At 46.3% G+C, this 12928-nt stretch overlaps 1 protein-coding gene across 1 annotated transcript in view; it reads right to left on the bottom strand.

Annotated features, from left to right (window-relative positions):
- SYNPR (synaptoporin) overlaps window positions 1–12855 on the bottom strand; it is a 102987-nt gene extending 90132 nt beyond the window's left edge. The window contains exons 1-2 of the mRNA XM_027640549.1: window positions 12764–12855; window positions 12598–12663 (exon numbers count right to left, since the gene is read on the bottom strand). Of these exons, the coding sequence (XP_027496350.1) occupies window positions 12598–12663; window positions 12764–12781 (84 nt within the window). The 5' untranslated portion in view covers window positions 12782–12855. The remainder of the gene's footprint in view (window positions 1–12597; window positions 12664–12763) is intronic.
- Between the last annotated feature and the right edge of the window lie 73 nt (window positions 12856–12928).

Below are 12928 nucleotides of genomic sequence, written 5' to 3'. Positions count from 1 at the left end.
GCAAAATTAAAAAAAAAAAAAACAGAAAACAAACCAATCAACAAAAGAAACCAACAAAACAAAAAAACCCAAACCTGTGGGAGACATCCAAATTCTGTTGAACTACAAAAGGAACACTAGAAGAACCAGAATATATTCCTTCCTGCCTCTTGCCATGATGGCCTCAGCTACTTGTCCTCCTGTGAGTCAGAGGGACGCAAGCCAGACTCCTCAAACCTTGACACCACGCTCCCTCGTGTAGTTTTGGTGACAGTTGCACCAGGGGTTGAGTCATAAATTTCAGGTTTAGCAATCGTGACCAACCAATGCACAAAGTCTTTACCCCGTTACTCAGTTTCTGCCTAACAAAATGGCATCTGGTCCAGAAAATCTTTAGACACATTCAAAGCATAATGTTCCCACAGCTTGTTGCCTAATTCCTGACTGTTGCTTTCTGCGAGATGCCTCTTTTCCATGAGCCCTTTCTATCTCTACATGCTACACATTGGCTTCAAACATCACAGACAATATAGGTGGTAAAAACCAGAACAGACTGCAAGAATCTCACTTTCCTCTTTGAAGGCACCTGTACTTTCTTGGTAGGGTAGTGAGCTGATGCAATTGCAGGAGGCCAGTCTATAGGGAATACGTGTGCACTATACGTGGCACGTTGAATCTGATTTCACTGCATACCACCATATGGAACAGAATCTCAGCGGCATCAAACGTTTACCTAAACTCCATTAATGTCTTCTGCAAGCCAATATTTATAGCATACACACCAGTAGCTGCTGTCAGAGTGTGTATAAATGTTAAACTGAACTGTTAAAGAAACATAATGACAGATGTAGAGATGCTGAAGAGTGCAATCTATTCTAATTTATGATAATTTATTTCCATCATCTGGAGCCCTATTCAGAAGAGAAAGCTGAATGCATCCCAAAGCGCATCACGGGGTGGAGTTTAAAAATCCCCAGGAAAAAAAAACAAACCAAAAACTCTTTTAAATGAAGCAAGAGTACTCTTGTCCTAACACCCAGGACATGCTTAGCAATCTCTCTGTGCAGAAGCAATACAGATGTGAGGTACTCAAGTCCTGCCTCCTGGCAGCCCAGTGACATGCAGGTTTTTAAAGCAAGTTGTGAATAGCTGGGAACTGTTTGTCCCGTGAGAGATGTCTGATCATTGCTGAGTCACTACTTTTGGGGGACTAAACTGCGTAATAAACATTTATGAGCTCTGTCAGAGCCTCTCCAGCTGCATGAACAACCAACACTGCTGCACCCACGGGTGGCCAGAACTAATGAGCGCATAAACAAAGAGATGGAAAACTGTTTTTAGAAATGAGTGACCTATGCCATGGTGAGCTATGGCAGAAAGAGCTTTTCCGTTTCATTCATCAGCAACACAGTCTGTGCTGGATCAGTTCTGCCATGAGATCCAAACCCCGCCTCATTCTACTGTTGCTGTTGTTCTGCTGTGAAAACCAGGATGAAGAGGATGGAAAAAAAAAAGGGGGGGAAATAGCAGTGACAGCACTTGGTGACAGCACTTGGTTCCCACAGTGGGGACCACCACTTGGCTGCAGAGGACCGCAGGCAAGGATCTCATTTTCATGGCATCACCCCTCCCTGGGAAGCGCCGTAATGCGCACGGCAGCAGGAGGCTTTCTGCCCCGTGGCACAGCCAGTGTCCCTTGCATATGTCGGCCCGCCGTGAAGCCAGCTCCTGCTGCCTGCCAGGGCCTCACAATCTGGACAGGCACAGATTTTGTGCTGGAACGGGCGCCCTCTCTGCAGAGCTGCCTGCCACGAGTGACAGGCTGCCACGGCAGCAGCAGGACCGCGCGCAGCCCATGGAGCCAACGCAGCAAAACAAGGAAGCTTAGGAATGCTGATTCTCTGCTAAGTGGACTGTGCTGCCTAAGTGCAGCTCTGGAAAACTCCACCTTTGGCGCCAAAAAAAGGGCAAGGCACACAGTATACACATAGACTACAACACCAGCTTGCGCACATTGACATAGAAGTCAGATGACAACTGTCCACCAAAACAATTTTCTAAATTTTAGACGCACTGTCTTGTTCAAAAAAAGTTGTCATATCTCAAAAAATGTTGACTTTTCTTTGCAAATCCCAGTGCTAAGGGCTTGCAACATCTACTCTGGAAGCACCACTGCTGTGCCATCAAGGTGTTTGGGTTGGACCCTCATGCTGCTCCTGCTCTGGAAATCAGGTGCCTCAGCCAGACTTACACCATTCCAATGGGTAGCAGGGTCCCCCTTGATGTGATCCATCATCAGCTCCTCCAGAAAGAGTTAGCCTGGGCCATCACGGCAGGCTGTGCAGAGGAGAAGGAGAATATGACCTGACCAACATTTCTGTACAGAATATTTCTTTACAGGAATATTTGCTGCTGAGATGTTGTAGTTTCTGGCACAAATATTTCTTCACTCATGATCTCACCATGATGCCAGATTTCCAAGAAAATTTACATTAAAATTTATTTTTCCTCCAAGGAAATGAAATTTCTTTACCCAAATCAGCTCTATCAATGACTCTTTTTGATGTAGAAATGACAGATTCTTCTCTGACATCTTAGGTACAGCCCAAATCGTGAAGAACAAATATTCCACATGATCCTCAATCATCTGCCCCAGCCTATAATCCACAAGGAAACTCTCTCTAATACTGTTCCTTGCCGTGAACACACTGCATGCTTCCAGTTCACTTCTCTCCTCCTGCCAGCACAGAAGCCCAGCCACAAACACCACAGGGGAAACAATGTGTAACCATGTCTTATTTGAAGACTTTTCCACACACTTAGAAATGGGCTGTGTTGGGGCTGCTTGGCTGCACAGAAAGGCAGCTGCTGCCAAACACTCCCAAACCAGGCACTTGGCCGGGACCAATCGATGGATGTGCCCAGTCAACATCATACAGCGTTGCTTCTGCTCTCTGACTGAAGAATCAAAGTTTATTAATTATTCCACTTGAAATTAAATCTGTTTTGCAATAAAATCTCCACTCTTGGCCTCAACCCTCTCAGTGAGTAAATCCATCAAGGAAACTGTTCTCGCAGCACCGTTCACAGGAGTAGATTAAAAAGAGGGAGACAAAATGTTCAGAGAGAAGCTCTGCTGAGCCATACTCGTGAGTAATCTCCCTGTCCACATGCCTGCGGTCACCAGTTGGAAAAGGCAGCTTGCGATGCGCTCGGTACTTGGCAGTGTGCAGCTTTTGCACTTTTACCCATCCTCAAATGCATCTTTGTGTCTGCATGCAAGATTAGAACAAAACGCTGCTACGACACAACAGCACACACCACGTATATCAGCTCGCCGAGATCAAAGGCACAGAGCAGCAAAGAATTTAATTAAAATGTTAAAATTAAACAGGAAGGCATCCATTGTTTAATTTTTTGGCAGGCGTGCCCTTTCAAACCGGGACCTAATTCCATTCCAGCATGCTGACTGCCCTTGGAGATGGCAATCAGGAGAGATCTGCCGGATTTATCGGCTGCTGGATTTGGCGGTGGGGGAATCCCACGCTTGCTTTGGCTTTCAGGCACAGTCCCTAAAAAAGCACTTGGAGAAACGTCTTAACTTCAAAGGATAATTATTGCAATATACATATTCTGCAATAATAAGCCAATTTTCAGTATCAAACCTAAGTCCACTGGGCTGTGCATGAGATACCTCCCTGTTGGGACTGTAATGGGGAATGATACCCATAGGGGTGTGACCTTGCCATGGTCAACTGCTTCAAGCCACCCCTCTCTCCATACAAAGGCTGTTTTAAATGGGGTAAAAAACTGATACAGAGCAATAGGTTTTTGTGTGCAACACGGTCTCTGCATGGGAGGAGCAGGGGTAAGCAAAGATGTGGTTTGAGACTCACACACAGATGGGGGACTTGTTTGATTTTGCTTCAAGCATACCTCCAGCACACAGCCAGGGAGATGATTTTCTGAAAACAGTTCAAGCAAGGCTCAAGTTTGCTTGTTAAATAACTGTAAGATATTTCCTGGCATCCTGAGGTATTTTGATTTGAATGCTTGAGGCAGCCATAGGTCCTAATAGGGCCCACTTCAGGGAGGCTGAACCAGGAAGCCAGTTGTCTCCTTTGTTTTTGGGAACCTAGCAAGGAAGATTTTGCTACTTCTATAGTATTATTTGGGACATCACAGAGGCTTTTCACCTAATATTATGAAGATCGTCAAATGCAGTGTCAAACATGAGGTTCCAATACAAACACCCAACATGCATGTGACAAAGGATTTGAACTGAGGCTTATCATTTCAAGGTGATTTGCATCACCTGAGAAATTACACATGTGGGCAGAGCATTAACATCAGGAAAAGGGAAGACTAAGGACTGACACAATAAACTTCTCTTTGAAATTCAAAAGGTTACTAAAGAGGTGTTACTATAAATTACTTCCAGATGTATCAATGATCTTGCCCATGTTGGGCAACAATTCTTTTTGAAATCTTCTGGGCAGACTTTCACCCTCAATACTTCAGGTTTTTGAGTACTTCAAGTGAATATTCAGTACAGGCTGTTTGCAGCAGGCTCTGGTATTTCTCACAGAATAAAGATCAAGTTGACAGGTCGGGACTTTTGCAAGAGAGCCAAATCAGATTTATTTCTGACAGCGGGTCTGGGACTGTACACCTCTCATCTCAAAATGTATAACACTTCATTGAAATCTTCCTGCTTCAGCTTTTCTCCTGCTTCCTTAACATTGGGAAACAGGAGACTACATTCCCAATGTACATCTTAGTGATCAGGATGCTTACTGGGCTCTTCTTACCAAAGAGGCATTTCCAATCCCCCAGCAAAAGCGCCCTGTGTAGTGTCATGGTTTCTGATCACTCTGAAAACATCCTCACTAACTTCTGCCTTGTGCCGTCCCTGACAAACGGAGGCTTGGACATCTGCACCAGGACTTATCCAGGAACAGGAGCCCCAGCGTTTATCCCAAGCTCCAGGCAGTAGCACTTTCTGCTCCCCACAGCATTAGCTCAGTAGCTCCCACAGGCTCTGCCTCCAACACAGCCTTCTCCCAGATGCTAAGGCATTTTGGAAAAGGCACAGAAAGAACAGCTTGCTCAGGAAACACATTTATCTACCCACCAGAACATCACAAACAAAGGATAGGTAAAACAGTAAAGGGCAATGAGCATATTACTTCAGCCTTTTCTGACCCATTTTCCTGGATCTTGCATTTACCCCACTGCTTTAAGGACCAAATTTGGCATTAGTCTCGTGAGACCTTTCTGCTTTGCTCTCCACACCGAGGTCCATAACATTTGCTTCATGCCACAGATGGCTGCTCATCTGGAAAACCCCCTCTCCTGAGGGGCCACATCAGTCTAATCCTCTGCTGATCCTTCTCCCCTAGCAGCATTATGAAAATATTCCACCGCGGCGGTACCCAAGCTGTCCAACACAAGACTCCCTGTTCCATCTCATCACAACCAACCTCAGAGCCTGATTCACAAGAGTTCTCACCTCACTGTCCATTCCAGCTTAGGTTTGAGCACTTTGCAAATGCAAGCAAATACTATATGCAAAAATCTTCTGGTGCACGTGCTCATGGATGTGCCTGCATCCACAGGCTGCTAATGAGGGAATACCTAATATTTTTTGTTTATATAAAATGTCCTTAGAGAATACTTCCTTACTTAAATGAATGTTGTATACCAAAGGCTTTCAATGCTATAAATAGTACAGTTATAATAATTGGAATCCCCACCATTTTATGAGATTTAAGCTTTTCCTTAAGAATGGGAAACACTATTAACTTTTCTAACCAAGTGAAGTCTTCTGAATGGGAAAACACTGCTTCCAAAGACAAACCTGAGAAGTCTCTACCATGGCCAGAAGATAAAACTGCTCAAATTAAAGCAAAACCTTACAGTTTGCCTATATTCAGTATTCTTTTGCTTTTGCCAAAAAGCAAGCAAGCTGTCACCTTAGCAACTATGTCACACTTTGCAGCACATATGCCACTTTGAACAAACACCTTAAATGCAGCACCTCCACACTGTATGGTCCTTTCTATAATGTTCTTAACAGCACTCTGTAGATCTCCCCCGAGAGTCAAATCCATGAAGACCCCTTTGGCAGTTGCTGGGCTGGACAGACAGACAGACAGCTAAGTGCTGTTTTCCACACTGCACCCCAGGACCATACTAAGACAGAAGCACTTTTATTTGGTGCCCAAGGGGAAAGCTGAGCTTGCAGAGGTGCCACCACCAGCCCTGTACAGAGCCCAGCATTACCTGCTTTCTGCCTCTCCCATTCCCCTGTGTCAGGAGAAGGTTCTCTCCCTGGAGCAGAGTGGAGAACTTCACCAAGCAACCAGGAGGACTCCTGCCCCTTGGGATCACGTGGAGTGCCATGAATACTGGTTAAGCCAGAGACCAGAGCATCCAAATGATGGAAGGGTTTTATCAGAAGCACCTCCAAGCCTGTCCTCCCCCGACTGCAACATCTGAATCCAGAGATGTCAACATGCAGGGCTTTTACCCCGGGCTCCAATTATGCAGATGCTGATTTACAGGAGTGATGACTGAAACATTGCCCTCAAAAATTGTCAAGGAGACTTTAACTGTGTTTGTCTAATGGCAGAACCCTCTATCTCCACACATCTTCTTGCTAGTTTGAAAGTCAGATCAGTTTTGTTCCTCTTTTCATAGAAACCTGCTTTGCATATATAATCAAATTTAGCATTAATGAGTCTCTTTCCTCATCTTCTATTCCTAATGCTTCAAACAGCCACACTTGGATAATGGCAGCCATCGAAATGGCTTACCATGAGACTTTCCCAGTCTCACTCAGGTATTTCCACAGCAGCAGCACATAACTCCAAAAAGTCCTTCCTCCTGGAACCCTGTCTCTCAACCATATGTGCTAATTCTACATAACTATTTTATACCAGGTCCCACTCTGGACTGCTTCAGAATCATCAGGATTTAAATGAATTGTTAGGCAACCTTTTAAAATAAGCTCTTCCATGACCAAAACACAAGCCTAAGTGGAAAATGGTAGGCACTTTCCAGATGAAAGATGTCATTTATTTGCAATGTGGTCAGGCACTGCTGACCTTTTATCTTTCCCTGTACCAGAATTTGTACCATTTTAACAGCAACTTTGATGAGCACAGTTCTCAGTTTCCAAGAAGATATGCATGCAGATAAACATGAATGTGAACAGCAAAGCAGCCAGCTCTCTGCAGACTGTGTAAATCCATGGGATCACAAGACAGATTTTCTGCTCTTTCACTTGTGTTCTGGCTTTTCAGTCTTTAGAGCTTGCATCCTTCTTCCGCTACCTTGATCTAAAACAATATGGTTTATCAAAGCCAGAGGTTTCAAAATCACAAGATTCCCAGAAGTTGCAACTTTCAGACCACAAGGTATAACACCATGTAGGCACTGTTAGTGCTTCTGCTGCCTTTACCCCAGTCCCACTGGCAAAGTGACATATGGCTTTCACATCTGCCTTCAGTGAGACTACAAAAACTTTTCAGTTCCTTCCTATCACACACAACAGAGCCTGATGTCTAATGGCAAAACCCACCTCCCAGTTCTTCCTAATAAAAATAACTTGTCCAGCAGAGTTCCCTGCCTGCAGATTACCAATGCCCTGGTATGTGCTCAAAAGTTGGAGATGCAAAGCCAAGGACTGGTGAAGCCTGTTGGCTCAGGTCTCTTGGACACTTACATCCCGTTGGTTCACAGTGGCAATTTTTGCCTGTACAGAACTGCAGTGTATTTTGCATGCATTATGCTAAGCTGCCTATAAGAAATCATCCAATTAATGACAGCTTACAGAGAAGGGTTAGTTACACGGTAATTATCTTTCTAATATTAAAATACCATAGAAATGGATTTACATTTTTTGATTAAGTGGTACATGTTTTATTGGCCTGACACTACATATACAAGACTTTTGAGGTAGCAGCTGGGACCAGGTTTCAAGAACAGCTAAGTATCCCAAGGCAGGCATCAAAGAACTGACAATACATTTTTAACATGTTTGTGTATGTTACACATCAAGATGGATGGTCTGAACACCAAATGCAGCAACTGATCCTGGCACTGTATAAGCAACATCAGTAGGCAGTAAGAAATATTACTTTTTTGAAGGCTTTTTTTTCAATATGAGGGTAGAGAAGATCAAACACTCAACTCTTCCACCCTGCATCCATGGAGCATTAAGCTTCAGCAAGGTTACCCTGCTCCATCACCTAAAGTCTCTGCCCACGCCAGAGTTGACAGCAGCCTTCTGGTTAAACAAAAAAACAAACATAAGCAAACGTGATGAAGACTACCAAGCAACTATAAAATATTTCAGGCCCATAATAAACTATACAGAGCAAACTACTAATCACACATGCTCCGTGCAAGCATTACCTTCTTATTTCTTTTCCATTTATTTTCGGCATCTCAAGATATTTAGGCTTTTCTAGGGCACACTTGAAAACATGCAGCTACTTATGTCCATTCATATGCATGCAAATATAATCCAACAAAAGCAGCCATGGCCAGATGAGCAATCAGCACTACGACAAAAGACAAGACTTATCATCAGTCTTTCAAGATTCAGATTCCCTTTGCCTCCCAAATACACATCTGTTTGCAAGGCAAGGGGTGCTAACCCTTTCAGAATCTATACAATCAAAGCAAGCTTGACTCTTGCCAGGCAGGCAGCAGCCTGGCCTTTTTCCTGTCTCACCAGTCAAATGATCACAGCGTGAAGGCACCGAAGCAAAGCAAGGTTAGCTCAGTCCATGTACACTACACTCAGATTTTTCAAACCACCTTTGTGCAATTTCCACCAGAGGGTTGCTGTCCAAAGGCCCTACAACGCTTTGGAACTCTGTGGCACATCCCATGAAGATACTCATGAGCAGTGATGAACTCCACTCATGCAATGTCTGGAATGCATTTTTTTCTGCACAAGAATTAAAACAATTCCTCAGACATTTGGGTTCACCGATCACCATAATGTCCACTTCCAAGTTGTCCTATCAAGAAAACCCACGGTGTCCATGAGATCTGTCCTGCAACATAAATGATTCACATGTGCCCAAATAAAAACAGCACTGGCTTAGAGTTACTGTATGGCCTTTGTGCCAAAAATATCCCTCTGTTCTGCCCATACCAGACCAGACAGGGCTCCAAGCTGGTGGAGCAGGGAGCTCATTGCAAGGTATTTTAAAACACTAACCTGTAGATAATCATCAAGGCAATCACAGCACCTCCTGAGTGGCAAAATGGTGGAGTTTCTACATCCTTGCTATTTATGACGGAATACAGGGAAAGGCATTAAGGACAGTGCTGCAACTCCTTTTACTTCACATTGAAATAGGACAAATATCAGGTTGCTTTGGGTTTGCAGGAAGAAAGTTGTTTGTGGCAGTTCACAGAGGTAATTAAAAATGCAGCCCAGGGATACAAAGTTTCCATTTTACAAAAATACACGAGGTAGTTCCTATACCCACCACACAGCAAGGGCAGAGCCCTGCTTTTCACTTAATTTCCTTTCCTAGGGCTCCAGAGAGGCAGCAACTGCAAAACAATAGACCAAAAGTGACAAACTTGCTTTGTCTTGCACACTTTTTGGGGACCCCAATAAAAACAGTCTAAACACATCCAGAGAGTTGCAGGACTGAAATTAATCCAGGGAGACAAATGAACATATTTCTTCTCTTTCATCCTTCCTTATTCATTATTGTCAGGTGCATGGATAAGAGAATCATTTCTCAAGTGAAGTTGTAAGAGTGTTTGTGACATTGCTACTAGTTGTAGTGCCACAGTAGATTATCATGAGAAATAAGCTTCAGAAGAACACTCTTCTCATTCAAAGATCCGTGGAGTAACAGCCAAGGGAATAAAAAGAAGCAAGAACAAATACAGCTTTTAAACAGCTCTTCCCTGCCCCCGGCACATGCCATGAAGCCAGAGTTGACTCAAAGCTGGAAACACCCAGGGCTGACCCAGTACAGCTGTGTGTAGTTTTCCAAGCTCAGACTTGTGATCCACAAACTTTATTGCCAAGGTAGAGTTCAAAAAATGCAACTTCTGCTTACTTGCTGCAAGTCACTCATTGGACTTTTTCTCTTAACCTTTCCTGGGCTTGAGCCAACGTTGCCTCTTAATGGCTTCTAAATGCAATTTCTTGGCTGAAAATAAGATTACAAAGTACATGGGAAATACAAATGAAAACATATTACAGTGCTGTGAATATTCAAGAATCATTCTTATCTCAGCAGCTTCTCTCTGGGTGTTAGGTGACAGTCAAAGCAGGAGATCAAAGAAGGTCAGATAAGGTCCCTGCTGCTCGAGATAGAGGTCCATGATGCCTGAGCCAGACTTCAGGCAAACTGGCATCCGCACACAGATTAATTCTTCAACAGTTACAGTTTCACACCTGAGAAACCTACAGCCACCTCAGTTGCCTCCAGACCTGCAAAGGTTTGCACTCACAAACACACAAGTTTCAACAGCATCACTGTACAAGAAGTTTATGAATAAAGACATGCTCACCCCAGAACCACTGTGAGCCAACCCAAACCGCCCAAACGAGAGCACAAATTCAAGGCTGGACTGCCTGGACCAGCTGAGGACGTTTTCAGCCTGCACCACCTCCACCCTACCAGCCTTTCTGAGGAGCCCCCACAGCTCTGCCATCTGTGCTGCAACACCACAGAGCCTCCCCCCAGGCACGAGAGCCACCCAACGCCCAGAACTGCTGCGTCACCAGCTGGGCTATGAACTTTATTTCTCTGCAGATGCAATCTAGGACTCAAGTGGGAGGTGCTAAAGGGTGTAATTTGACTGTTCTGACCAAGTGCAATGAGGTCTGCAAGGCTGCTGGGGGACATGGAAGTGGACACAGAATTGGCTGGAGCATTTGGTCTTCTTTTAAAGTTTAAAATTATGATTAGGCTGATAAAAGGAGTTTGAGGGAGAGATGGACAGTTAGTCAAGACCAGAGATGGTAGGGAGAGGTGGAATAGCAGTTGAGAGGCATGGTAAGAAGAGAAAGAAGATGGGAGCAACAAGATTAATTGAACAGAGATGGAATTTGCGTAATCCAAAAAGCCTTTCAAGTATATTAAAAAAAATAAATCTGAAACATCATACACTAAAATATGCTTAATTCTACGTACACATACATGTCAAAAGGAGAAAAAGTAATTTCCCAGATCATCTCAAATGTTAACACAGTCTGCACCCTTGTCCCACATTCCCATATTGCCAAGGACAGGCACACCTTGACCGTGTCAGAAGAGCTCTCTTTACATACCATGTGTGCATGTACATGTACACAGACAAGCCATGTGCACTTAAACCAGCCAGAAGAGTTCTACACGTGGCTTCCAAACATGACAAAGGCAGCTTTTGTATTTGGCTGTTGGAAGAAGTTACAGACCCAGGAAACTGCCAAGAGAAGAGTTCCTGCTCACTGTCCCGAGGATGTCAATGCACCGACCGGGACCAACAGCTTCCTTGAGGGCACAGCCCATGCCCACCAGTACAGAGCCCTTCCTGGAAGATCTTGCTTCCCAACTTCCACCAGACATTGCCTCGTCAGGCAGACAGCCAAAAGACCACACTCCCAGTGACTATTTGCCATAGGAATAGCTTTGCTCTCCATTCTTCTGCCCCACAGTGAGCGCTGCAGAGTGGCTGAAGCACCCTCAGATCAGTGCCTGGGGTTCAGCCCCCAGATGTCCTGACTTCTCCTCAAAGTAGGAGCAGCAGCACCATGTGGGTTTGTGGAGCTCTGGGCTAGGAATGAAAGGGACCTCGTCTGTCCATCCAGCACCACGTGCAGGTGACCCCATTGTGGGGCCACCTCATCTCAGGCCCATGGCTCCACCACAACCCCATCACCCAGCTCCATGGGACCCGGTGCTTTGAGGAGCCCAGCGGGGAAGAGAAGCTGCTGCTGGTGAGCAGGCACAGGGTCCGGGGCAAGCAGCTGCCCCCAGCACGCCAAAACACCCCCTGGCAGGCACCCCGCGGCCGGGCTGCACGGCGGGTGCCAACATGTGGATAAACGCACCCGCACGGGGACGCGCCCCCCAAAATACGCGGCTTACATAATTCCCCAGCCAGTCGGCGTTAGGGGAATGTGATTAATCCTCCATGACATGTTCTGAACTTTCCGTTCAGAGAGGCTCTCTGCTCTCGCAGACCTACTGGCGATGGATGTCATTTGACCTGCAGACTTCACTACGAATGAGCATCAGAGCAACACACAGTGACATTGCTCCGCACACCAATTATCTGCCTCCTTCCCCGCTCGGCCCAGAGACAAGTTTGCTAAATGCATAATGAGGATTTTATTTTCCTCGCTTTTCTTTTTTTTTTTTTTTAATTCGTTTACAGCCAGCACAAGGATGAGGGGGGGCGCACCCACAAACCCAGCCCCCAGCCCGCCCCGCCGGCCACAAGCGCTGTAGGACGCAAGTCTCCAGCCCCGTGTCCCCGTCCCCAGCCCTCGCGTCCCTGTCGCCAGCCCGGCCCAGCTCCCACCTGTTCCGCGGGTCGCGCACTTTGGGGACAGCCCCCCCGACACCCCCCATGCCTCGGACTCACCCACTCGAGCACCCGGAGGAAGGCCAGCGGCTCCTTCACCACGCGGAAAGTGCCCGCGGAGGCGAGCTGCGGGCAGAGAGAGAGAGACACAGAGACAGAGAGAGGGGTCAGCACCGCGCCCGCTCCGCGCTCCCACACCCCGCACCGCCCGCGGGGCTCCGCGTACCTGGTCCACCGCCTCCATGGCGCCGCAGCCCCGCGGAGCGGAGCCGAGCGGCGCGGAGCCGAGCGGAGCGGAGCCTCCCGCCCGCCAGCCGGGATGCGCGGCGCTGCCCCCGCGCAGGCCGGGCGGAGCAGCCGGGCGGGGCCCGCGCACCCCGCACCGCCCCGC

This window comes from Corapipo altera, unplaced genomic scaffold (genome assembly GCF_003945725.1).
Source record: "Corapipo altera isolate COAL_440 unplaced genomic scaffold, ASM394572v1 55, whole genome shotgun sequence".
NCBI lineage: Eukaryota > Metazoa > Chordata > Aves > Passeriformes > Pipridae > Corapipo > Corapipo altera.
This window is presented reverse-complemented; position numbering and strand designations above follow the sequence as displayed.